General features: G+C 45.4%; 2 protein-coding genes across 4 annotated transcripts; one reads left to right on the forward strand and one right to left on the reverse strand.

The window, feature by feature from the left end:
- Positions 1-447: 447 nt before the first annotated feature.
- ccn1 (cellular communication network factor 1) lies at positions 448-2832 on the reverse strand. Its single transcript, XM_049729253.2, has 5 exons — positions 2617-2832; positions 2300-2519; positions 1832-2179; positions 1536-1741; positions 448-1457 (listed from the first exon to the last, which is right to left on the reverse strand). Exons 1-5 carry the CDS (start codon positions 2662-2664, stop codon positions 1155-1157), a joined length of 1125 nt encoding a protein of 374 aa, XP_049585210.1. The 5' UTR covers positions 2665-2832; the 3' UTR covers positions 448-1154.
- A 3150-nt stretch (positions 2833-5982) lies between these two features.
- ddah1 (dimethylarginine dimethylaminohydrolase 1) lies at positions 5983-26861 on the forward strand. 3 transcript variants are annotated; one of them, XM_049729255.2, is made up of 6 exons: positions 5983-6529; positions 20925-21024; positions 21950-22023; positions 22350-22469; positions 24731-24874; positions 25713-26861. In XM_049729255.2, exons 1-6 carry the CDS (start codon positions 6236-6238, stop codon positions 25827-25829), a joined length of 849 nt encoding a protein of 282 aa, XP_049585212.1. In that variant the 5' UTR covers positions 5983-6235; the 3' UTR covers positions 25830-26861. The 3 variants fall into 3 exon arrangements, with proteins under 3 accessions (XP_049585212.1, XP_049585213.1, XP_049585214.1); XM_049729256.2 differs by lacking the exon at positions 5983-6529 and adding an exon at positions 9160-9326; XM_049729257.2 differs by lacking the exon at positions 5983-6529 and adding an exon at positions 9160-9322.
- The last annotated feature ends 200 nt before the right edge of the window (positions 26862-27061 follow it).

The following is a 27061-nucleotide window of genomic DNA, read 5'->3' on the forward strand; positions in this document are numbered from 1 at the left end:
TGATGCGACAGCGGCAGCATGCTCTTACGGTAGCTCCGAAAGCTTTGTACTGCCGCTACGGGAGCCCTTGCACTATACTTGGCAAGAAGGGACATAGCCAATGAATTGAAGCGATGTCATTATATAATGACATCAATTGTATTGAGAGAGAGAGAGAGAGAGCATCCTTTAAGACTGGGCTCTTCTATACTACTCTATTTATGACAACTTGTGGACCTAAGCCCTTGTCGCCGTGTTGCCCAGATGAAATAAAGAACTTGCTTCAGAATAGCATTCCGAAGCAATAGAAAGTCAGCATGCGAGCGAGCCTCTAAGGTGTTGTTATATAAGACGTGGGCCCTACTCAGTGTCTGAGAATTTGCGGGATCTGCAAATTGATCTAACAGCAGCCGTTTCATTGGAAAATACTGTGGTGTTGTGGTTTGAACGCAGCAAAATGACACTGTGTCACATTTCATAAATAAATTCATTTTATTTGTAGCATATAAAATTAAATCATTTTTACAATTTATTCCAGTATGACTTAATATCCAAATAAAGTAGCCATAAATAATCATATTAAAAACATCCATTCATTCATTCATTCATCCTTTGACATGTTTCGTTTTGTCTCTTTTCATTCACTAGCTGCCACAAAACATGAACGATAATGCCCACGCCAGGAAGTCATGCAACCGACCGCACGCCCGATAAGGTGAGAGGTTACACGGTGGGACGGTACGCGAATGGATGTTTGTTCCGCCGGCGGGTGCATACGCATGCACCCGCCCCCGCGCACCGCACCACTCTACAGTCTTGGCCATGTCAGATGTTACAGATCAAAATATACACACAGTGAAACGATATCAGCAAATAACATGAATGTACAAATGTTAATTACATTTTGCTCCGTAACGAAGCCAGCATGGATGCTCCCTTAATATGAAGCGATTGTTAGAGTGCTGATGTAGTCACAGCAAACAGTGCACTTCCAAAAGTCCTCCTCATGTAAGCCCACAATTCCTTGGGAATTTCGTTACAACAAGAAGCTAGTAGATTGGTGCCTGCCCTGCCCTGCCCCGCCCCGCCCTGCCCTGCCCTGCCCTCCCCTCCCCTCCCCTGCCCTGCCTGCATTCATCTGGACCTGGGGCTTGAGCAAGCAAAGTCTTCACCAATCAGTCTTTGAACTTGTGGATATCATTGGAGAGGCGGTAGAAAGGGTAGGAGGCTTCGTTTGCACGCGGGCAGTCGTAGGTGCACTTGCAGGACTCGATCATCATGATGTTCTTGTTGAAGGTCTCGCCGTCCTCGCAGCGGAACTTGACCCGGATGGTTCTGGTGTCGTGGGGGCTGCAGCAGCGACCGTCCACGCACGCTCCGCAGTACTTGGGTCGGTACTTCTTCAAGCTGGAGCAGCCGGCGTAGGTGAACTTGACTGGCTGGCTGGACTTTTTGGTTCTGCTGCATTTCTTTCCTTTCTGCAAATGAATGAACACAGCAGGGCGTCAGCCGGGAGTTGCTGAGGTGGTCTGCGGTCGGAGGTGGCCGAAGCTTACCTTGAGACTAGAGTAAGGTGACTGGGTGCACGGTCGCACTTCACAGATTCGAGTCTCCTTGACCAGCTTGCACTCGTCGTTGTTGTTGTTGGTGACTCTGGTGGAGATGCCCGTTCCGCAGCTCTTTGAGCACTGAGACCAGGGTGTGGTTTGGATGATGCACTTCAGCCTGTCAAACATCTGAATCTCAGCTTGGGGCCTGTAGGCTGTTTTGGAAGAACAACAAACGTCACGTTAGCGACCTCGACTCCACTCGGACGTTTTGAGAACGTTCCGTCGAGAGCCCCTTTTCTTACCGGCCAGCGACTTGAGTCCCCCCTTGACGATTGCAATCAGCTCGTTTCTCTTGGTGAGGTCTCTTTCCAGTTCATCGGACGTCTTGTCTTTGCCAAAGATCTTCTCCAAAACGTCTGCTGCGTCCTTGCCGTCGTCGCACAGCCACTCTTCGCAGCACTGGCCTGCTACCTTGACCAGCCTTGGGTTGGCACAGCCCAGATTGGGCAAAGAGAGCTCTTGAGGGCACAGCGGCACGCAGCCCACGGCGCCGTCGATGCATGTGCACTGGTGTTTACAGTTGGGCTGGAAGCTCTCTCCGTTTTGGTAGATCCTGCTGTTGTACTCGCAAGGTCTGCCCTCTAACTTGGCTGCAAGGGAGCGAAGAAAAAGAGGAATGTCACTCTTGCCTTGCTTGCGTTCTGAGGTCGCCGCAGCGCTCCGAGCTGATTGCCGGCGGCCAGGCGGGCATCCCGGTGTTCGGTACGTACCTCGGCAGATGCCACGAGTCGTAGCGGCGGCAAAGGTGGCCCCAAAGTTACACTCCAGCCCTTTGGTGTGGTCGCAGGGCTCGGTGAGGCTGCAATCCTCATTCAGCTGCCTGGCGCAAACTTTGCAGCAAGCGCAACCGTCCAGGATGACGCTGACACCCGGTGCGCACTTGGGCATCTCCAGTGGACACTCGCACACGGATGAGCAAGAGGAGAACACCTGGACATAGCAAAAGAAGACCATGACTTACCATCTCCCCTTGAAAACTAGCGCTCACTCCAAATGAAATAAGGTGAAATGAACACGACTAACTCACCAAGTCGATGCTCCCCAGAATGGTAACGGCCACAAAAATCATCATCATCTTGGAAAAATGTCTCGCAAACAGGAATCCTTTGACCAAAATATGTGGCGTTGGACGTGAAGTATTCCCTCTTGCTGTCTTTGTTGTGTTGGCTTCTTTCTGCTCGCTCTCTGGAGGTCCAAGCTGGTCTTAGTCAAGCTCTCAGTATAGTCTGCTGGGCTCAGGGCGCCCTCCCGGCTTATATAGTCCATGGGAAGCTGACGTAGTCCCCGGGCTGCCTGCTGAACTGTTCCCAAAGTATGCCAGGAATGTTTCTCGGCCTTTTTCCATCCAAGACACAAGCTCCGCCCTGTCTAAACCGTGGGCTTTTTTTCTCTTTCTCTCACTCGCAAATGGATTTTTTCCCCCCAGTCTTGCCCATAAGAACGAACTTTTCCCTCTCATATTTTCCCTTCTTCTTGATCAAAATCCTTTTCCATATTGTTTTTATCCAAAGCAACCTTTAGCTGCTTGGCGGACGTTAGAGTTTGGTCATTTAGTGAAAGTTACTTTTTCATCCCGTGTATGTAAGTGTACCAAGAAAATGTTTTAGTTTCGCTCCCTCCTATATCATATCAAGACAAATCAATGTTATTGACGCTCATCACGTCATCATTGTCGTTCTTGTTATGACTTCATTTGCACAAGTACTATTGTTTGCTCAACGTTTCCGTTACTGTGGAAAGTGTTGACAAAAGCAGTGGCGTGCGTTTTCATGGGCTGCAATACGTTTCAGAATCTATTTGTGTCTCTCCGGTGCCTTTATTCAGCCGAGTTAAGCGCTTCCAGATGCGCACCGCGCAGCGCAGCGCAGCGCAGCGCCGCGCCGCGCCGCATCCAACACAACGCAGACGTAACTCTCTTACCATATTTGGTATGGCAGTAGCCTACATTATGAACATATTCTCCCCTTCTTTTGGCAGGCAGGCAGGCAGGCAGAGCCCACGGTGCATTCCTGGCCGCTTGAAGGCTGCTTAAATATGCTCTTTGTGCAGGGAAATTGCCGAGCATTCATTGCTCGGGGCAACTTTATAACTTTTCACGCCATCTGTCTGTCACATTTCTGAGGGAGAGAGAGAAAAAGTTTGTCCCGTTAGCGCTCCGATTTTTCACAACAATTGGATTTGGATTACAATTCATTTCATAAGCATAATTCAATGGGATGGAAACACGGAAAAACACCAATTGCTGTATTGTGTTGAGTGCCATCATTTTCGAAATGGTGACTGGACTTGTGTCGTTGTAGGCGCACGTCTGCCTTCCGGACACTAGATGGGGACATTTAGGAGGATGATCATTGTTTACGTCATCTGGCATCCTTTTTGTTTTATTGTGACAAACAGATTCGCAAATGCTGTGGTGCAGCAAGCACTTAGACTGGAGGTGCGCGCGCGCGGGCGAGGGTGCGTGCGTGCGTGCGTGCGTGTGTGAGGAGAGGAGACGATCCGGACGGGGTGGGAGGGAGGTGTCAATGTTTGCACATGCTCGTGGTTTCCTTGTGCAGAGTTCGACACAAATGAGTATCCCTGGGCTGTATAATAGCATTCACTGTTCACACACAGTCTGACTTAGCATGGGCAATTGCGTAATGATGGAATATCTGAGCTCTAAATCGAGTCCAGGTCAAGTGATGAAGACCAGAAACATTTCCTATTCTGTGACACACATAACTTGCATTATTTTTGTGCCACAACTGATTTTCACAAATTCATGTCATGCCAGAACAGAGAAGTCCCCCCCCCCTCCCACACACACTGAATAGCTATTCAACTTGTGAAGTAAGTGGGACTTGAAATAAGGGTCAGTCTTTGTAAAATCAGGTCAGTCTGATGAAAAAACAAACAAAAAGGAGACTCCTGAGTCAGAAATACAATTCTGTGCTGCAACTGTGTGGAAACATTTGTATTGACATTAATTCTGTTTTCAAAAAATTGACAATATGTCAAACTGTAAAGCTCAGTGGACCAATTATTCTGTCAGGAAGTCTATGGAATTTTCCTTTACCCGCCCGTCTCATCCAGGTTTTGTATAATCTTTATGACTACTTACATTTCACTTTTTCCAGACATTCCTCTGTTGTCTGCTTAAAGGTCACATTGAATAAGGTGTAGCCATTGATGCATGATGGATGATACACAATGGCCAACAATACCCTCACCATATTCCCGTAGCTTCAATCATTTTCTTTCAGTGACCCTGCTAGCAATTACTTGCAGTATAATGTGACGGTCAAATCACGCATGTCACATGACGTCTCAGTTACACCAGACAAATAATGCCCACTGTTCCGTTTTATCCCCAGCTGGTGGATTGGGTTTGCTTTCAGTCTTTGCTTTCATAACTGCGCACTGTACTAGCCAGGTGTCTCACAAGTATGAGGCTTTTCCTTCATTCCTCAGTGTGAAAAAAAGATCCAGGGGGTTGTGCCACATCTTTCAATGATGGGAGAAAAAGAGAAAAAAAGAGTTTAAGTGTGGGTGGGTGCAGGTGTTTGTGTCAGGACGGGCTTTGCTTGGTGAGTTTGGCTAGAGTGGGGTGGGGGGGATAAGGAATGCGGGGCTCCTGGAATGTTTCAAGCACTTGGAGATAATTGAGGGAACCTGGAAGAAGAAAAGACAAACCAAGGTCCTGCAGTGGAAGAATGTGCTTCTGAAGAAACATTCCGTGGATGCAGAGCGCTTGCTTCACTGAGCGAGCCCAAAACCTGCCTCAGATGATACAAGTGGGAATAAAAAATAAGAAAAAAAACTCTTTTCTTCCAACATGCCCGTACTGTACTTCTTTGCTTTGCAGAACACCCCACATACTGCAGGAACAAATGATGTTTTAGTACGCTTCAGCTAGTAATAAAGTCACAAATGATTGTTAGTTGCAAATGACTGTTGGATCTTTTAAGGCCAAAGTCCTCACATGCACCCTGTGATTAAGAAGTACACATAGTAACCAAACACATTAAAAAGAAGCACCGCTACATCTCCTGAACTGAAGTTGGCCTAAAGGTTAAACAAATCATCTAAAAGATCCTATTTATTATTAACTCCCTGAACTGGTAGCGAGCCAATTGCATGAACAGCAACTTAAGCTGTTTTTAAATGTGTGATGTGACCGTTATTATTATTATTATTATTAGCCATGTAATCGATATCTGGATGTCATTTGCATGCATGAGTTTTTACATGGAACGAAGGCTGGCTTGGCGAAACGGAATACTGCTTATTCGAGGCTATTTTCAGGTGCAGTGCTGTTGGAAGCTGGAGCCGTGGAAGCAGCTGTCACTTGCTGGACTCAACGCCTCTCTCTCACACGTGACGCTTGCTTGTTGCGCGTCACCGCGCGGCGCGGCGCGGCGCGGCGAGGCGAGGCGACCCATCCGCCTGCAGGCGTGAGCGCGGCTGGCTCAGTGACACTCAATGAAGCTGCATGCTGTCGGGCTGTCAATTAAGAATTACGCCCAACGTGGTGGACAATCAGTAATCCGGGCTCCATTGTGTGACGGTGCTCACTGATTGGTCTGTGCAAGCTTTGATTGCTCCCCACCCCAAAGCCAGCCACCCACCCCCCTTTAGTTGAGCGCATCAAGTGAAAGGGAAACATGGCCGGTTTAATGGCAGGTTTTGGTTGTTACACCCACGCGATCGTACGGGGCATCCCCACGTCTCTGGCCAAAGAATCGCTCCGGACCTGCCAGGCTGAGGTGGATTTATCCAAGGCGCAAAGGGAGCATGATGCTTACGTGCACATCTTGAGGACCACGCTTGGGCTCGAGGTAGTGGAACTGCCTGCGGAGGAGACGCTGCCGGACTGCGTGTTCGTGGAAGATGCAGCCGTGGTGTGCGGGGACACGGCGCTCATCACCAGACCGGGTGCAGAGAGCAGGAGGAGAGAGGTACGTAGGTGGCTAGCCAAAGTGCATGGCAACATATGCTTTGCATCCACGCCAATAACATTGGATGAGAACGTGGGCGTGCACCTTGACTTGGTTGGATCAAGAACTGTCGCTGCACGTAATCATCAATTGGAATGTAGATTTTAGTGCATAGACTGTCTCTTGCTCCAAACATTTGATTGAACTGCAAAAAGGCATCCCACGCTGCACGCATGCCCATTTGCATTTTACTTCAATTTGATGCAAAATTTGGCTCAGTGATGTGCAATAGCCCACACGACTGTTGCTGATGATAATTGTCTTCAATTGTGCATTGTTTTTGTTGCTGCTGCTGCTGCTGCTGGACTTCATGCTTGCACAAAGTGTGTGTGTGAGTGCGTTTGTGAGTGTGGACAAAACAGAGACAATGGGGAAAACGGTTGGTCGGCTTCTGTGAAAGTGGCTGTCAATTCAAATCAGGGTCACTTTATTCGGCACAATGGCTCCGAGGGGCCCCGGCCGTGAAATAAACGTTGCCTCATCACACCACATTCAATTCACATCTTTTTGCAAGGTGCATTTTAATGCATATTCAAATGGGCAGAAATGGAAAAAGTTATCAAGTCTAAGGTACCGTAGGTGAATGAATCAAATGACCTTTTTAGGGGAAAAGCCACATTTAAAAAAAAAACCTTGTTGAAAAGAAAGAAATGGGAGGTGGTGGAAAGAGCACGCCCTAAAAAAACTCTGATCAAAAGCCCCAAATGATTGATTGGGACATCAATGGTTTCAACAGTCCAAAAGACTAATATTGATCAGGGCATCACTAGTTTCACAGTCCAAGAGACTAAAGAGGAAAATGGCTATTGACATACAAATCAAGCGGTATACATCAATTGTCATTATGTGTCATCTTTAGCTGTATCACTGTAGCCAAGCGCTTTACAAAAGCGCGTCGCATCAAATAGGCCAATGTGAGCTATTCCTCAATTGCCTAGGTTGCCTTGTCTCTGATTTGTAGTACACATGATGAGGACATTGATGTCTTCAGTTCCCTCAATGTTCCTGCCCTTGCGGGGATGGATACGCTTGCCATTGGCTCAGGTTTTTCTGCACTGTACACTACAACATTGTCAACGGCCAACATTGATTAGTCACTCGATCAATCAGTCAGATTTAGTTACAGGCTGGGACGCAGGGGATAGACACAGCAGACATGCGTATATATGTACAGAGTTTTCCAATCCGACTGTATTTATATGAAGCAAGTAGCTGCAGCTACTGTTTCAAAGTGCTGTTGAGGAAAGGGCCTTTACCATAAGCTGCTGCTGCTGCCGAAGGTGGAAGAAGCTGGAGTTACCAGGACTGACTTGGCAGTCTAATTTAAAACCCAAGTTTGGACCTGCTTTACACAATAAGTGGCTGCTTTATTCCCTCTTCTATCCAATTGTTGCTGTAAAATGTTTGCTAAAAAGTCCTTGAGTCAGCTACATGTAAAAGCTTTCCAATCATGTAAGGTGTGCAGACAGGATGGAAAATGATACCCTACAGACCCAATATTTACTTGATGTTTTTGTAGATGACATGTTTCAGTTCAGTCCCATGAGAAGAGCTTCCCCCCCCCCCCCCCCACTAATGGCATAGTGCAGCACACCTTGTTTTGACTAGACAGCCTGCAGATTTCAATTCCTAGCCATCCTTGCCACTCATATGACTTGAACCTGCTTTCCTTCCGGGAGATTTGACATCAGTATGTGAATGTTGACTTGAAAGGTTAGTAAGAAAAGGTTAGCCCTGCTACGTTGTATATTTAAAAAAAAAATTGGATGTATACAGCCCCTTTCAAATCAAATGATTTGACATACTAACTTGTACTGTACAACTATGAGTTGATAAACATTCTGGCCTCGATAGGCATGTGTCAAGTCTGCAAAGTTAGCAAGCCAGACAACCCCCTTCCCATATCCGTCACCTCAGAAGATACAGCAGCAGGCTGCAGGGCAGCTGCTAGATGCATGCAAACAGAAACTCCTCTCAGTCTGGCAAGATGACGTACTCACACCGAGCTGGCCCGGCCGTCACCGGGGGTGTGTGAATGTCTGCTTTTGGTATGTCAGACCACAGGAAGTAACCATTCATGGTGATGTTGGGAGGGGAGGAAAAACGATTCCCATTTTGCTCAGAGAGGGCATAGAAAAAGCATTGGCTTTCTTTAGGAGGAATAAATACAAACTTGGGACACATTCAACTGAAACGATATCAAATAAGTGAACTTCTATGGAAGGGCATGTCATCTCCAATCAATAGGGTTAGTCAGTCATCCATCAAGATTTGTTTATTGTGATGCTGTTGAGACATGCCGATACCAGTTGGAATGCCCTCAATGTCATAGCAGCTTTTGCAATAATGCTGACCTCAATTGATGTCTTTGGCAATTCCACTGCCCTTTGATCTTCCGCTTGCTGGCACTAAATTAAAAATGAAACTCAATCTCTCAATTTCAAGAAGGTCCATTGGTTCAGATTCTTTTTCTTTATTCTAAGATCCTGAGCTGCGTCAAAATGTCCTCAAAATGCCCCTGAAATGTGGACAGGTGAAACGTGTTAGTACTTGACACTTTGCGGGAGCCTGCCGACAATAACTTCCTCTTCCTATTCTGAAGCTGACACGACGGTGCTTTTCCCATGTGGCGCTCGCTCGCTTGGTCGGATGCGTTACTTTTCCAAATGATTGCTGTGTGCCCGTAAATGGCGTTCTTTCCAAAGAGCTCATGCCTGCCCAGCCAAACGATGATGAATATGATGGAGCTTTCCTGTAGGTGAGACTAATTACACCTGCAATTGCAAGCGCTTTTTAGTTTAGAAATAGATCACAAGGAGTGGCGTCACTTTCAAGTTTCAACACGATCAATTGACTGTTGACTGTGTTGTCTTACAGCACATCTAACTAACCCTGTTCAAAGGCCACATTTTTATTCCATAAAAAGGAGTCTCCGTTGTGACCTACATGCCATCTGATAGCGTTGTTGTTTTTTCCACAATTTGACTGTTGCAAGTCAGAGTTCTTATTAACAAACTGCTTAAGGTCACCTGACAGCCCAAATATGTTGTTATATTACCTTGACATTTTCTGACATCATAGTTTCAATATTGTGGCACACGTATGTTTGAATTTTGACACATTTAAATGTGCACTCTTCTTACCGAACAGAGTCAAGCCACTTTTGTTAGTTCATTCATATTACTAAACGCACATTTGCAAAGATGGCTGAAGGCCGTAGGCTGCAATCCTTACACCACATACCCAGTGATGTGTCTGTCCTGTTTATAGAAATAATAGTGTTGTCTGCTTTTGGCTAAAATGCGCAAGTGTACGTTTTTCACGGGTCGTTTAAAGATGGCTACAGACTGTGTACGGATTCGTTCATTCGTTCATTCATTCATTCATTCATTCATTCATTCATTCATTCATTCATTCATTCATTCATTCTCAGACATTAGAGGTGAGACTTTACTTTCCACTTGTGTGCGTCAGGAGCCAGTATTTGACAAATGGATGCCACAATGTTCTCAGCAGCAGCAGCAGCAGCAGGAGCAGCAGCAGGAGGAGGATTGAGGCCTCTGACTCTTTTGCACCTACGTCTTATATGTCCATGTGTGTGACACCAGAATTCAACAATGCGCTTGGAACATACAGAGCTGGAATTTTGTTCCCCCTCCTTTTACGTATATATACGGCGCTTAGCCTGTCCGTCCGCCCGCCCGCTCGCCCGTCCGCCTGCCTCCCTGCCTCACGGTTCAGAGGTGCAGGGTTGGATTCTGACTCTGGCCTTCCTGTGTGGAGTCTGCATGTTCCTGCGTGGGTGGGCTCCTTTGCTGTAATTGTACGTCTGAATGGTTGTTTGTCTACGTGCACCCTGTGATTGGCTGGCGACCGGTTCACGGTGTAGCTCGCCCGCCCGCCCGCCCGCCCGCCCGCCTGCTGCTGCCCCAAGACTGCTGGAATTGTCTCCAGCTGGTGGCACGGCAGGTATGAAGGTTGGGCGAGGTGGTGTGTGCGAGCGAGCGAGCGACTGACTGTGTTGCCTCCTCTGTCTGCCTTCAGCCATCACAGTGTGGTGCGATGTCCGCTCTTAGTCTGTTCTCACGCCTTCTTTTTCTTCAATATTTATTCGACTTGCTCATCCACAGAGGTTCCACAGAGCCAGCAAGAATGAGTGCTGAGTAATAAAATGATTCATCAGTAGTGAATAAATAGTCCGTCACTTATGTAAGATACAAACGTTCAGGTCTCGGCTTTTAGCGAGTCTTAGTTTGATTTGAATGGAAATGTTGGTGAAACCCAAAATAGACTTTTTCTTCTGTCTTCTTGTTTCTGCTCTTTCTAATGATGTTTCAGCCTATTGGCTGCCTTATCTCACATCTCCGCCAGCGCTAATTAACACGGAAGCATATCAAACATACAGTAGAGGAGACAAATTGCCTATATCTTATTATCATAAGGCTATACCCGACATTTGAATCCATTTATGAATGTCTGCTGATGGGCAGAATGGTTGCAGCAAGAAAACATCTGCTGAGAGGAAAACTCAAGTATCAGCTAATAGGAAGCACAGCAGGTGCAAGAACAAGAACGAGTACTAAAATGTGCTTGCATGTGAGTGTGTGTGCCTTTTCCGCACTTTCCAATTTTCCCGGAAGCCTGCTGCTGGAAGCTCCCGCTGCTCCGAGCAATTAGATAAGTTGATGGTAAACGCTAATAAGCGGAGACGCTTGTCATTCTGTCAAAGCCAATTTCCCGTTTGTTCTTGACCTGGACATGTTGCCGAGGGTGGATACGGACCATCGTTTTGGATCTATGACGAGCAAGTTTTCAATGAGCGCAAAAAAGACCAAGTCAATGAGAATTAAGCCTGAATATCTTCCATGTGTCATACATTGATAGTTTCTGGGAGGTTGAAGATGAATCCTCAAGACGAGACATTATTACAACAATGTGCTTTTAGATCAAAATCTGGTTTACAAAATGTCATGAAGGGGGGTGTGTGTGTGTGTGTGTGTGTGGGGGGGGGGGGGGGTGCTTATTCAAGCATTCCACAGGCCTCAAATAAATTGTCTGCCTTTCCTCTGAATCACCCAAAGACACAAACACGAACTAGCTGGTATTTTTGAAGTCAACTCTGGCATGCTTTTGTGAGGGATGTCATCCGAATCAAATCATCACATTGGTATTTGTCCTCTGACGTCATTGCTCTCCTGCTTACCCAGGCTCTCCCCTACTTTGGTTACCTTCCGCTGCCCATTGTTTCTATTAGCATAAAAATGACATCATAGTTTCTAGAAGGGTCATCCTTGCTTAGTCATTTATGTAATATTAAGCAGTCAGAGCTGAGTGGATAAGATCTTATTTCAACCAAGTTGGTTCACTTCAGAGTGTGTGTGTTGGTTTTCTATCTTGATACATGACCCTGAACAGGATAAGCGCTGTTGGAAATGGATGGATGTGATTTTCCGAAGCTTGCGATGTAGAAATGACCATTTGAAAATGTATAAAACGTGCACCAATCTTTCCAAATACAATGTTGGGTATCGTTTGTTTACCTTTTGGAATGATTGTGGATAATTGCTGCAAAATATCTCTCAGTCCATCTATTCAGCTAATCTTTCTATCCATCAATCCAATCGATTTTTGTTTTTTTCTATCTCGTCGCTTTCAAAGTGTGTCTGAACGAGATCCTTGAAGTCAGCCACATTTGGATGCATGTACGCTCTCTGTAAAAAGAAAACAAACAAAAAAAAAAACCGCCCACTTTTGTCCGTTCTGGTCTAGACTAGACTAGACGTAAACAAGTCTACAGATGGATGAACTGAGCGATCAGACAACGAGAGGAAGTGGACGTGGAAACTAATCAAAGAGAGTGGGGGTCTCGTCATAAAACTAGGCTTGGGAAAAAAAAACGAAAAAAAAACCCCGAAGCTTCCTTTTTTGTTGCTCCCCACTTTTCATGCTTGTGGTTTCAGTTCTAGCACCTGCTTTCGCCATCATCTTTTCATAGCCATCACACTCACTCGCTGTGCTCTTGTAGGGCTGTCTGACTTCAAACATGAGCCACTTCAGGAATGATAATGACAGAAACATGCTTGGAAAAATAAGATTGACCTCCAGAAATACACACTGCTGCTGATGTGTGCGTGTGCGTGTGCGTGTGCGTGTGTGATGATTCTCAGGGCACACAATGATTGATGGTTGTTCACTGCTACCAGGCCTTGGTTGTCTTTGGCTGCGAATGAAGCCGTAAGAATAGGTCGGCTGGCAGCGCGTGAACAGGGATTCTTCCGTGGTTTGAAGCACACCTGCCCTGTGTCTAAGCTAAGACACACACACGCACGCACGCACGCACGCACACACACGTGCACACACCGGGAGCCTGTGAGACATTCCCATTTAACATTCCGATCCTCTGACCGCATGTCTGCTTTTATATGATCATATTTAAGGTTGATTTCAAAAAATGTCCCCTTCAGTTTGTTTTGTTTGACACCATTTGGAAAAAGAGTTACTATGCACAGCCCTATTGGTAGATGGCTCTTTGGCTGTGTCTCCATTGATGCCCTTATTGTTTTTTCTTTTCACCACATCATTTTTTGAGCAACGACTAATAGTGTTGACAATCTCTGTGTGTTTTGTTTTTGCTGATGATTATTTTTCTGTTTAAAACAGTGACAGTAGAGAATGAAACAACCTTAATATTTTCATCTTTTATATTATTTCCAGCTTGAAAACACATTTCCACTTGATGATCCGTAAACATTGCGGTGGTCCAACTGTAATTCTCCCATTTGGCAATGGCCAATGGAAGACAAACATTGAATGGATTTTTCCTCCGGTGATGGGCATTTGACGTTTACGCCCCACCACCATCGCATGAATTATATCCTGCTGTCTGTCTCATGCGTTTCATTTTTTTGCCATGTGCAAAAACACATGGTTGAGCATTGACAATGGAACAGCTGGGTGTTGATGAACGTGAAGCCAAATGTCCTGTCATCCTTGCCGTACTTTGTCAATGTACATTTTTCCTCTGGCCAGCCCCTGGGGAATGTGTGTAATCCTCTCCGATTGAGTGGATGACATCAGAGGATGATAACAAAGGAACCACCGACAGACAGACAACTTTGGGAAAACTCCTGAATAGATTGGGCCAGAAATCATAACAAATTGGAAGGGATTTGGAAAGCTTTTGCAATGATCTCTCAAGTCAGACCTTTTTCCTCCGGGGTGACTTTGCGCAAGACAACATTTGGTCTTGATTTCCGCAGCTTATAGCAAAAAGATGGAGCTGGCAATGCGCTCTGTCCGTTGAGTTGGAGCAAAGCTTTGTCATCCTTTATATATGTCGCTGATTATTTCTTGCTCATCTTCAACACGTAATTCATCTCCCGTTAGCACAAGAGGATTTAGCGACAAATGGAAGATGCGGCAAACATAAATAAGGATCGTATCATCTTGACTTCAGTGTAAACGAAGGCGGCGGCGGACATCGAGGCGACAGTTTTTGCTTTGTTTTTAGAGTGTCATCAAAAGCAAAGGAAGGAGTGTATACAGCACGAGCACAGTGCAGAGGCAACAAGAATGAGAAAAATGTTCCAGACCAGACCTACCACCGGGAGAGGAGCTTCACTGTGTGTTTGTCTTTCTGGCATGGAGCAGTGGAATGGAATGAGAAGCTTTCTTTTAATATGACTTTAGCTTTCCTGATCCTCCTCTGATCTTGCCATCTCTCCACCATGGCCAAGTCTCATCACCTCTGCAAAATATTCCCAGAAGCTCCAAACTTGCTACTTGACAATATGCACAAATGCACAGGACTCATTGATTGGAGTGAGTTTCAAATTCAAACTTTTATTTGCGACTGGGGAAAACATCAGTTATGCATCCTCCACTTTGTTTTTATAACTTTCACGCTGATGGAATGGATCCTTGCCTTCAGTAAAAAAAAGAATAATAAGCAAAAAGGCCAGCCATCTGTGCTTACATGTTTTTCCACCTTGGTTTGGGGAAATAGTTTGGCACTGTCATTCTTTTCAATTTCTTGAACTTAGGGTAAACCTTTGCGCATTGCTGAAAATACGTCCGATCCCATAGCTAATCATTTGAACCTTGTCGTTTGATAAGCACGTGTTGAGCTCCTCGCTATGTAGTTAACGGTGTCCACCCTCGGTCATTCAATAAAGCCCTGCAGAAATGAGCACTCCCGGGAATCACAATCTCCTCTTTTTATCACCGGCCAGTAATGATGTGCTCCGCGGAGTGAGAGGCGTACATCGCCAATTCTCCCACAATAAACACACACGCCTACGGAAAGTGCTTGATTACCAACCGTAATGGATCGCTAAGAACATTCCGTAAAGCAAAGAGCCATATAATTGCTTTCCGTGCTGAGGGCTGTGACACGCATTGGCATTTGTGCCAGCCAGCCAGCCAGATCCAATATTCTTAACCTACTTTTCTTTCTTTCAATCTCTTGACAATGACAAATTCAATGTATGTGTGTATAAAGAAGATCAGTGTTAATCATTATGATAAAAAGACACTGGTCTCAATAGCACCTGTTGTATGGGAACAGTGAGGCCAGTTCCTTTATTTTTAAAGCGGAATGAAATCCTTTTCCATTGGCATACCATCCTCTTACCTTCAAGAGGGTTTTGTCTTTTCGAGTTTGATTTGCTCTATACGTCTGTCTGAAAAACCTTTCACTTCTTTACCTAACTTATTTGCCGCTTTGGGCCGTGTTCGTTCGGGGTCATTCTCTTTGCTGCTTGATGAAAATGCATCAAATGGGCGGAGTTGCATCTTTCTGTCAATTCTCGGGGTTATCAAGTTCGTTGTGCCGGACGTTTGAATCTGTTTGGACGAGGTGCAGAATGTGTGAGCATGTAGTACATACGTAAAAACATTTGACTCGGGTGAGACAGTCACCAAGCATATATTCCCTCACACTTGAATCTGGAATTTGCACGCTGGAGCCATCTGCACGGTGGAGTGAAAACATTCTCGCATAGGAAACTTGTTGTTTTCACTCGCAAGCAAGTACAGCAGCCGCAGTCAAGTTTGCACATAGTCATTCATTCTTTGCAAGCTTAAGTTTCCATGTTAAAGCAAAGGCAACAACGCCGGGGGATATTTTCCTCCCCATGAGGTCACGCCATCCAGAATCCTGAGAATGTTAGGAATGATGAGCTTTAAGAGCTTTGAGCATCTCGTACGTATATTATCAGATTGAAAAGAGCAAGGTTGGAATGAGAGCTGAAGTGAAAGATGGCTTGCGCAGCCTTGCGCTGCCTTGCTGCCAAATGTACGACTATTACTCAATAGCCACTATATCCTTATCTAACCCTTGCCCATTTACGGACGTGTATTCGAGTTGATGACTCCACTTTGTTTGAAATAGCCATCTGAGGTAAATGACATCACAAATCAAGCACACGCTCCAAGATGTCAATCCGTGCATGCAACTAGCTCAAACTAGTTAAGCGCTTCGGAAAAGATATGCATTTTTTTCCCCCCCCCTCAGCAACGTCTGCATTTTGTCAAATCGAAACAAGCCTAATTGCACCGATTGGCCACTTTTGACGAGCATTTTCCTTTTCCCGCAAACGGGCAACCTGTTGACAAATTGGAATGTAGAAGTTCGGACAAAAAGTGATCCATGCAAGTTTCATATATCCTAAATTCCTCCATATTTGGAAAGAGCTCTGCTTATGTAATCAGGTTCTGTGTGTAGTTTGCAGAGTGTAAACAAGCGGGATTAAAAAGTGACAGGCCAATCAGCACCCTTTCACAGTGCTTATCCCAAAGTATCATTCCCCACTCCTGACAGTTCCACAAGTGTGTTTAATTATGGCAACATTCCTTACAAGGTCCTTACTTAAGGTCTGTCAGTCAGTCAGTCAACGACCAAAGAAAGCCAATCATGCTCAGTGAAAAGCCGCTTGAAAAATAATCAAGGACAATGTGATGGAATCCAAAACAAGACTTTCATCTTTTCAAATCACTTTGGAAGCCAGCCCAGCCCAGCCAGCCCATTCTTTTTGAAAGCCCAGACGTTGGGTTGCTTGTCCAGACTAACTGAGTGGGTGGGAGACCAGAGTTAGTCGTCTTTAGTTCTTGTGTCTTTTATAGGGATCAGGCAGAGATGTTTGCTATTCCCTCAAGTGTCTGGAAAGTGGGCTGTTTCCATTACGGTCTGTCTGGTTTCGCTGCAGCGGTGCTAATGTTATTGAGGCGAAGCTCAGGGGTGTTCCGTGGCCTTGTGGGCCCGCTCCGCAGCCGGGCACGGTGGAAGAGGCCATCGCAGACGCGCATATGGCTTACATTCGGAGCTTCAAAGACAAAAGTTGGAAAGGACTAACTACTGGTAAACTTATCATAAGTTGAAGGAAAATAATGGTGTCCACTTTTAACTTGTGGACTGGATTCTGCTAATTGACTTTTGTTGAGTGGAGTCATGACGTGTGCCTGAATGCAGCCCAACTCTCAATAGGATTTAATGTAGTGAAGAACAGCAGCTGGTGGAAATGACAGCCAGCCAGCAAGCAAGCGCGCACATTCACAGTTTGGTCAGTGGAAGAAAATGGTCAAGGCAGGATGGTGACCTTTAGACACAAGTAACACCTCTGTCCTGGCTCACCTTGGGTTCAAAGATCCTTCATGTCTTCTGTAATGTTTTCGTCTTACTGCTACTGCTACTGCTACTGCTACTGCCACTGCTGTGAGACTTCAGAATGAGCTGTTAATTAGTCCTTGTGTATCATCTTTGCCTGGAAGGGAGTTTGCACTTGTCAGCCACCACGGCGGTCAGTCAGGCAGGCAGGCAGGCAGATGAGCGGATCTGCTCCGGCTGGTTAGCATTTGACTACTAGCTTCATGCAATGATGGAAAGAAAACAACTGTGCAGAAAAGACCATCATTGCCAATATTTGGGAAATCTTTTGGCCCATTGTTTGTTTTTTTTTTTTCTTTTTTCCTTCTTTCCCCCCTTTCAAGATGAGAACATATAGTCCTTTTCTTGGTTTTCCACTTGAGCCCCTTGCTTTCAGCTCACATTACAGGGCTGTTTTGGGAAATCCCTCATAATAGGCAGTTAGTCTCATCTTTGCCAGGCAAACCCTCGTGCTTTTTTTTTTCCACTTTGGGACCCATCCATCCATCCATCCATCCATCACATTCTTTTAAAAAGGTGGGCGGAACCATGTGCTATGATGGGTTCAGTTTTTCTGTGGAACGCACTTCAGGGTCCAGGCTGTGTTTAGTTCTCTGAATAAAGCAAAGGGATTCAACGTCCGGAGCAACGATGCAGATATGAAAAGAGCTTTTCTTCAATCTTGGCACAGGATGCTTTAGAAGGTGTACTTGTAGCGCATATGCATGCAACAAGTTAGTTTGGTCGCCAGCGCCTCTCGTATGCAGTGAGGTCACCGTTGTCTGACTTGCCTGGAGTTCCTGTCTCTCTTCACAACATATTAGGCTCCACTTTCTTAGAGCAACACACACCAAAGGGAATCCCTGTGTGGGAGGAAAGTGATGAAAAGGGGAAAGAAGGAAGCCTTCAAGTTGAGCTTCAATCTTGACACGGCATCTCTGCCTGTTGCTCAAATGCCGTCCTTCCTTTCGGGAATTGTGAACACATCAAGAGACATTTTTTCCTTTGCACGTGGTAGGTCATGCTCCCAGATGCCATTTTTCCAACCATAAGTATGTTTGCTTAGACATTCTCTCCTCTCCTGCAGCACACACACACACACACAGTGAGTGGACTTGAGCAATGTTGAAACAAAGCACTTGAATATTATGTGGGAGCTTTGTGTCTTTTTGCTTTGCTTTTGAAAGGCCTCAACTGGCAGATGTAAAACTAACACAACGGGAATTCCTTTTCATAGTCTCAATTGAATCGTCTCTGAGACATGCCAGGTTTTGATTCTGTAAGGCTAATAAGCATTGGTTAACCGCAGCGTTCGGAAAGCCGGAGCGCTTATGGGGAAAATAACGTCTTGTGACGGTTGTCAGGCATTCAGGCCCTTTCCATTCATTTCGTTCTCTAACATGAGCATATGTGCTTCGCAAAAGCCTCCCTGGCAGATGGGACAGCAACAGCACCCTTTTTCTTTTCTACAGCGAGCTTGAATCGATCGGGAGTGACGCTGTACACACCTATGGCAGGCAATGTTGCTTCAGCTTCCTCTCGCTATCACCTTCATCCTAAATACTTAGCTCCTTTACTGGAGGCTGGCTGCCAAATGGTTGTGGTGGCTGTGGTGCCTGTGGTGCCTGTGGTGACTGTGGTGCCAGGGTCCTGAGCATGGCTTGGGATTGACCTACTTTTCAACATTTATGTAATGCTGTTCAGAAAGTTGGGGACGCTGGATGATGGGAGCGTGTCGTGGCTTGGTTAACCACAGGTATGTTCCTCCATATAGCCAGGATTTTTTGGAATTAGGCAAGGGCATGCCATCCAGGGTCTGTTTTGCATGCCACTGGTTGGCATCACAAACTTGACAGGGTACTTTTTCTCTCCGTTCTTAAACTGGGCAAAACATATGAACTCAGCCTGTTCTCCATTCAATTTCGAGTAGGACGACACAATTATGAACAGGGGGCAGTTTTCTGGCCATCCAAATCATATTTTCAATCAGTAAGATAGCACTTTCATGAAAGCCTACACAAAGACTCGACTGCAAAATGTTTGACATCTTGGGAATGCTGTTGTTCCCTACCAAATGCATGGAATGTCATTTTAGGGGGTAACAAGAACATATAGAAAAGCCCAAATAAAAGGTTTTAGTTGGAGGAATGTGGACCTGGAATGAATTTTCAAAGGCCAAAAAAAGGCCTTTCTCATTGGGTAACCTTGTGTTGCCTCGCCAAGCTCTAAGAAAGAAAGAGAGAGCGAATGCTTTTACAAAATGACTTGGCGGCACTCAGGAAGGGAGCGATTGGTTTTTGCTCACATCGAGAGATAACTGGCCTATTTAGTTTTGCTACGAAATGTGTTCGATTTCAAGGCCCGTGTGAAGAGTCAAATGTTCATGACTACATCCACAAAGCACACTGTGCAGATGGCTTCACATAGTGATAAAGTCAACTAAAAAGTCTCTCTCTTATCGCCTCGAATGATGTCAAGGGAAATACTAAATGGCTGGCCTGGCCTGGCCTGGCCTGGCCTGGCCTGGCCTGGCCTGGCCTGGCCTGGCCTGGCCTGGCCTGGCCTGGCCTGGCCTGGCCTGGCCTGGCCTGGCCTGGCCTGGCCTGGCAGCCTATGTGAAAGGGAGCCACTCTTTTGGTGCGCTCCTAATGCAATGCATACCCGTTTTATTTCGATGCTTTTGTCGAGGAAAATATGGATCACCTATTCACCCGAAAGCAGGAAATGAATGTGAGAGCAACTGTTGTGGTGGCTTTCCTTCCTAAAATGTATGATTTTGTAATTAGGTGGAAACATGTGCACATTCACTTGTGCTTTTGTATGGTGATTTGGAAAGTGCATGGCACTCTACCTGTCTGACCTCATGCTTTAGCCTTGCATCAATAAGTGGAAGCAGAAGCATTGTGTTAGCCAAGAAGCACAATGAACAGGCTGAGGTCATAATGAGATAGGGCTTGTGGAAACACTGATGCTCTCTCTCACTAACATGGCTGGCCTTGGAAACTACTCCTGTAGGACCCCAAATCAGGACAGTCAAATCACACACTGGGCGGGCAGGCCAGCAAATCAGCCATGGAGCAGCCAAACAAAGACCCGCAGAAGCTCAGAGTTCACATAGAGGGCAAATGGCTAAAGTGACTTTTCGCGTTCTCCGTCTCAGGAATGCATTTGAAAATGTAGCATCATGTCCACGGCTTTTCCTTCAAATGCAAAGAAAAAGGGTGACCAGGAGCCAGCCGTAGGGCAGGCGAATCCATTTGACGTTGTTTTATCTGGACTCAACACTTTTCAATCCTACTTAGAAAATGACTTCATTTCATGGCTCGTTACAATGATGTCATTGCAAAAAAAGAATTTGTTTCATAGCATCTGGCCTCACAGGAAGCGACATGCTGTTAAGTAATCCAGCAAGAGCTTGGGAATTATTTTCTTCATCCTGTTGATGCGTTGTTGCCTAAACTGTATACCATTCACTCTGAAGATAACAAGGAGTGTTTTACAGATCACGCTTCCATTAATCACTTGACTGGTTTCTTTTATATCAAACAAATTGTTTTAGGTTCATTACCTGACATGTTTCGGCGGTTTCTTCCGCCTTCATCAGAGCGTCACAGATGTGATAGCGACGCGTCTTTATCAGCTGATTCCATTTCTTAGTTGTTGATAGCACTAGCTCATTTCTATGTATTTTGCTTTGCGTCCTTGTTTATCCAGACAGAGGCGATGAAAGGTGCCCTTAAGGATCTCAATCTGAACATTGTGGAAATGACTGATGAGAACGCTACATTGGATGGAGGAGATGTTCTCTTCACAGGTAAATACCATATTCTTGCCAATCATATGAGCCATCGGGCTCCGTTTGCCAACAGACTATCGTGGCTCTGATGCTTGGACTCTCTCCTCTTCTCAGAGACATTCCACAGCGGGACGTCACCACGGTGACCCTGTGCCTCGGCACACTGAGCGAAATTCCCTCTGAGCGTAATCTGCAGTGAAAACATGACGTAGCGCGCCCCGTCGTCAAATCGGATCAGCGTGGGTTAGATTAGATTAGACGTCAACCTTTAGTTGCACCGATGAAGCAAGCGTATTCTGCTATATTCCATTTTCTCCCAGTTCAGCAGTTAAAATGTGGGTCAATAGTATCTTGACTAAGATAAGCTAAGCAAGCCCACTTAACGGACTTGATTTGATTTCTCGACAACACACGGCATGCTTCCAAGAGCTTCGTTGGCATGGCCCCAGCTAATAACAAATCAAGAGTCAGCAGGATAAATGAACGCTGCTGCACGCCAGGCATTCGGACCATTTCACGCTTCTCTTTTTGTCCTCTGCCGTCCGTGTTGGCGGCGTTTTTCTCTGCTGACTGCAGTGTTCAGCAATTGGAGTTCCAAGCACCCTTTTGGTGTGTTTTTTGTTCAGATTCTATTTGCAGTAAATGATTGTCCCAATGCCATTATAGCCACAGAAATGAAACATGGCAGACAATATGAAGCTGGTTGGCCTTTTGCACCTAGGCTTCCTACCAGTTTTGTCCACAAAAGTATTTCTGAGGTTGATGGAGAAGGCTTGGATGGCGCTCTCTGCTTTCGATCATCTCGGAGGTGTTTGATGGCCTTGAGGTCAAGTTGTTCCACGCAAAACACAAGTACGCCTTTATGGAATCTGCTGTGTGCACTGGGTCAAAGTCATGATTTTTGTTTTTAGCCTTCCTGATCATTTTCTGTTCGTCTCTGCAGGTCGAGAGTTCTTTGTTGGCCTTTCCAAACGGACCAATCAAAGAGGAGCCGAGATCCTCGCTGATGCCTTTAAGGTGAGATCAAGTTATGTACGTAAGTGAGCAAATTCTTAAAGCAATGTTTGTCATTGGCAAAGTGTTGCTGGCCACAAGCCACATAGTCCAACTGTTGCTGCTGCTCATCCCACAAAAGCAAAGAATGTTCCTCATGAATGCAGCAGCCTTTATAAGGGAACTGAACGGGATTGATCGCATTGTTACAATGTCCAAAGTAAACTATCTGCCAAAGTTCAGATGTATGTACTCGGGGAACTTGAAAACTCGAAAAGAATGGCAGAAATGAAAATCCAACGGTTCCTCTCTCTCTCTCTCTCTCTCTCTCTCTCTCTCTCCGTTTGTAGGATTATGCCGTGTCCACTGTGCCCGTGATGGAAAAGCTCCACCTGAAGAGCCTCTGCAGCATGGGGGGGCCGGGGCTCATTGTCATCGGCTCCAGCGAACCTGCTCAGAAAACCCTCAAGGTATGCAATGTGTTGATGGAGATGGCGTCATCTCACCGTGATGATTTTGCCAAGTGTGGTCATGGGAAGAATTGAATGATTGTCTTTCAACTGGCACAGCAGACGTTGCTTCTTTTGGAATTCTTTGATAGCCTCTTGGCTCAACCTCGCTGGAATGTGTTCATTCACGCTCATCATTTAGCAAACCTTGTGAATGCTACCGCAAATCCGACATAGCTAAGGTCCAATTAAAGAGCTTGAATGCTACCGCAGGACAAGAGCAATGAAGCAATGCAAACACCACAGATGAAGTGGAAGGCATGACGGATGGGATGTTGTTATTATTTCTTCTATAGACAGGTGACAAATTGCTGTAAACTAAGATCTGATCTGCCTCGGCTGATTCATGTGAATCACGTGATCATCGGTAGTCTAATGATTCAGACTGAATTCCTTGGGATTGGAGTGGGTGCAGTTTCCCACGAATATTCTTTGGAGCCTCACCCTTATTTAAGACAAAATCATCATTCTGGCTGACATGCAGCAGTTTCTGTTGTACAGCTCTTTATTGATGATCATGCAATACTATTGGGTAGATATCGCTCTAAAACAAATTGGAATAGTCTGTTGGGTTAGGACAATCAGGCTGGCGTTCATTTATCTTTGGATGAGGAATCATTTTTCAAATTGGTGTCTTGTGGTTTATTCATGAAACTCACTGTAGCAAGATGAGCTCATGTATATATACTGCGTTGTTTTACACTGGTGTAAATATTTTTATAAGCATGTGTTTAGCTTTCCCAATAAGAATGCACAGATGGACTTCATCTTCCGTCCTTCCCTTTCACCACAATGAAGTCATTCCCCTTAATACCAATGGAGATTGCAGCTCTCTCTCTCTCTCTCTCTCTCTCTCTCTCTCTCTCTCTCTCTCGCTCTCTCTCTCTCTCGCTCTCTCTCTCTCTCTCTCTCTCTCGCTCTCTCGCTCTCTCGCTCTCTCGCTCTCTCTCTCGCTCATTTGAGCTTACCCCTTACTCAGTCATGAGGTCACCAATGGATGATGTTTGGGGTTCCCCTGGAGGTTGTTTATAGTGTGGATTCCTCAGTGAAGGTCTCAACTCGAGTTGTGCCTCCGGACTAAAGAGCAAAAGAAGATATACGTATATAAAGTGAAATGTGAAGCAAAAGACGTGCTGCAGTAAGACTGTGGTCAACATTTGGCCTCCCATCTAATCCCCCTGTGTGTGAGAGGCGGCTTGGGCGGTCACGCACATGAAGATTGTTTTCGTTTTGCGCCGCTGCTGCTGCTGCTGCTGTTGCAGCCGCAGCCAGCCCTCCCTACCCCTCCCTAGCCCTCCCTACCCCTCCCTACCCCCTAGTGAGCTACCTGGGAGTCTGTCTGAGGATATTACATCACCTTTAGCTTCATTTCCTGCACAGCGAGCCTCACCAAAACTGTAGTCACTACTTGTCCATCCTTAAACTGGAACTCCTTTTCAACGTCACTCTTGAATGATCCCTAAATTGTGGTTGTAAAGAGCTCGGTCAACCCATGGCTTTTATTCAACAGCAGCACAATAACGGGCGGGTACAAGGCTCAACTTCACGACTATGTACATATCATAAAAACAGGCGGATGCTGTTCACGTTTCTTGGCAGTGGGATGTTTCAAAAAACAACACACAAGCTCTTTGTGTGTGGCCACATTTGTAGAAATGCAGCCATGAGTCACACTTCTTTGCTTTGATCATTAGGAAAGAGTCAGACAAATCCTAACACACACACACACACATTCTGCTGTTCAAAATGAGACACCTGCTTTCCCTCCGATCAATTGCCTCAGTTCCACTTCCTCCCAGCATCATGGGAGTCATCTCATCTTGACTTGTGCTCCTCCCAGCCCACCTTCAGCACCGTTTGATTACATAAATAATATGACATCTGCTGAAGAAGAATGTCTGTCTGCTCCTGTGTTTGCTATTAAGCACCCTCATCTTTCCCCCCACAGACCTCAGAGTGCTTTTGCAGACCACTGTGATGCCGACCTAGAATTCAGGCCTGTGTCTGTCTATGCTGGGCTCCTAGCTGATTTCAAAGTTTCCTGTCCTGATTTAAATGATGAGGCTCATTACCAAGCTCCTACAGAATCATTTGAATGGGGTGTATTGAGGAAGGGACAGGACAGCGGAGGTCGAGGACCCAACTCGCCTGCTCCACAATTGGTGTGGACTCTGATTTCTCTGTGTTAATCTCCTGTTTGTGTGTGTGTGTGTCGGTTGTAGATCATGCAACAAATGAGCGATCATCGTTACGACAAACTGACGGTGCCCGACGACCTGGCCGCCAACTGCATCTACATGAACCTGCCCGATAAAGGACAGGTGCTTCTGCATTGTACAGCAGAGGAATATCCAGAAAGTGTCAAGGTAATATTTTGCTCAATAATTACCACTTTTGCTTTTCTTGAAATGAATGATCCAGTCAAGGGATGTGAGTCACCACTACAATACCAATACCAATACCAATACCAATACCAATACATGCAACGATTCTAATTATTGGAGCTCGAGCCAACTAACTAGCGGCTTTTGTCCCAATTCCAGCGATATTTGTTTTAGGCTAGCTGTCAATATTCTCAAAATGGAATCATGCACAAGATGACTTCCCTTTTCCGCAAGAATTAGTTTGCGTTATTTTGGCTATTTTAGTTTTGTTTTGTTTTGTTCTTTTAGGCGCTGCGCTTCTCATTACAAAAAAGAATCTGCTGAAATTGAATCCAGTAGCCTGCAGTCTGCATGTACAGAACTTGGACCTCAAAATGTACTCAGTGGTTAAAAGCCCAGCTGTGCCAGCTATTTTTAGAAGGAAGAATGCCGAAAAATGTGCGTATTTGGATTGAGACCCGTGGCGGAGAGTCAGTTTTCCTCCCCGAAGATAAACTGACGGGATTCGTCTTGAGCATAAAATCTATTTTTCTATCGCATTCTTTCAGCTCTGGTATCAAAGCCTAGACAGACCATCTGGCATAGTAAGAAATGAATAGTCCACTTTTACAAAGTTCAGACCTAGCCGAAATGGCTTTGGATCCTGGTGTAAAAAGGGGCAAAAATGTGAATAGTCATCCTGCAGCCGTTCTCTCCCTGTTCCACAATGAGCTTTTATACCAACCAATATGAGCCAAGGTGTTATAATAATAATAATAATGATGAAGATTAAAAGACCGACAGGGGCCAAATATTGTGAATCCTTTTTTCCCCTCCACAGGTGTTTGACAAATTGAATGACTACAAGCTGTTCCCCGTGTCCAACAGTGAGAAAGTCAAAGTGGACGGTGCGCTAACATGCTGCTCCGTGCTCATCAATAAGAAGTCCGGCAACTAAACACAGTCTCTGTTGGGGAAACTCACTGGATAAGCAGATGTAGTGCTGAGAAGAATATGGGCAGATCCATTCTCTTGATTTACATGAACCTTCCTTTCAATTTACTGATGAATCAAAGAGTACCCAACAGAATATGTTTCAGGTTGTTGAAGTCAAGCCTCCATTAAGGTGCAACTATTTTAGTCATTGTCTTTCTTCATGTTCAAATCCAGCTAGTATTAGGGAGAGCTGAGATAACTTTGCTTTAGTAAACGACAGTTTGCAACCGATGTATTTGACAATGTGTACGTTAAAGGCCGACCGACCCGTTTGCTCCGGGCTGCCTCTCAGCGCGACCGTGAGCCGAGCCGAGCCGAGCCGAGCTGAGGAAATGACATCAGGAGGTGCTGCTTGCGTACGGGCAAGCAGGCAGTGATGAAGCATGGAAAGAATTTGGTTTGTTCTGTTCAGAGGAAAGGCTTGCGACGCCAGTAAACACTAACTCGAAAAGTCTTCAGCTTCATCTTCCTCTCTTCTCTGTGCTGTTGACTCAGACAGCTTTATGTTCCCGACGTGATTCTCGTTCTATCAAGCAGTCATTGTCCAGGCAACAGCTGGCAAAAGGCCGGATGAAAGCGTCATAGCAGCACAAGTCATTTGCAAATTGTGAAAGCGTTTGCCCAGTGGGGGATCAACTTTTATGATCCTGGAGAATTATTTGGTCTGAAATTGCTGTTCCGTACCGCGTCACTGTAATGGCCTTTCTTTCCCTACTGATTCAAATCAAAGGCTTTTTGTTGTTGGTCTTTCTTTCTTTCCATTGGTGTACACAATGAGGTCATAGCCATTTCATTTTTGATTGTCTTTTCTTTTCTTTTCTTTGCTGAGTCATTGAACTGAATTTACTGCACGGGTTAGCCATCTGCTGATTCTTTGTTGTGATTGTCTCCGTTAATCTCAGATCATTTGGTTGAGAGTAGTATGGGATTGGTGTTTTAGAAAGTGAAAATACTCTTCCTTCTAATTTACATAATAAAGTTAGCATTCAACTGATCTTTCTGAACTATTAATACCCTATTGTTACTGCAGTAGAGAAGTTGACGTAATATTTTTATTTTTTTTTATTTGTTTGGTTTGTCAGCGTCGACTAATATTGAGGACACTAAATGAATCCTAAAGAAATGTATCCAATTGACAGTAAATCTACTGCCCCATCTAGCGGCAATAAAATGCAAACAGCAGAATCGTGTCAG

Source organism: Syngnathus scovelli, chromosome 10 (assembly GCF_024217435.2).
Source record: "Syngnathus scovelli strain Florida chromosome 10, RoL_Ssco_1.2, whole genome shotgun sequence".
Classification (NCBI taxonomy): Eukaryota; Metazoa; Chordata; class Actinopteri; order Syngnathiformes; family Syngnathidae; genus Syngnathus; species Syngnathus scovelli.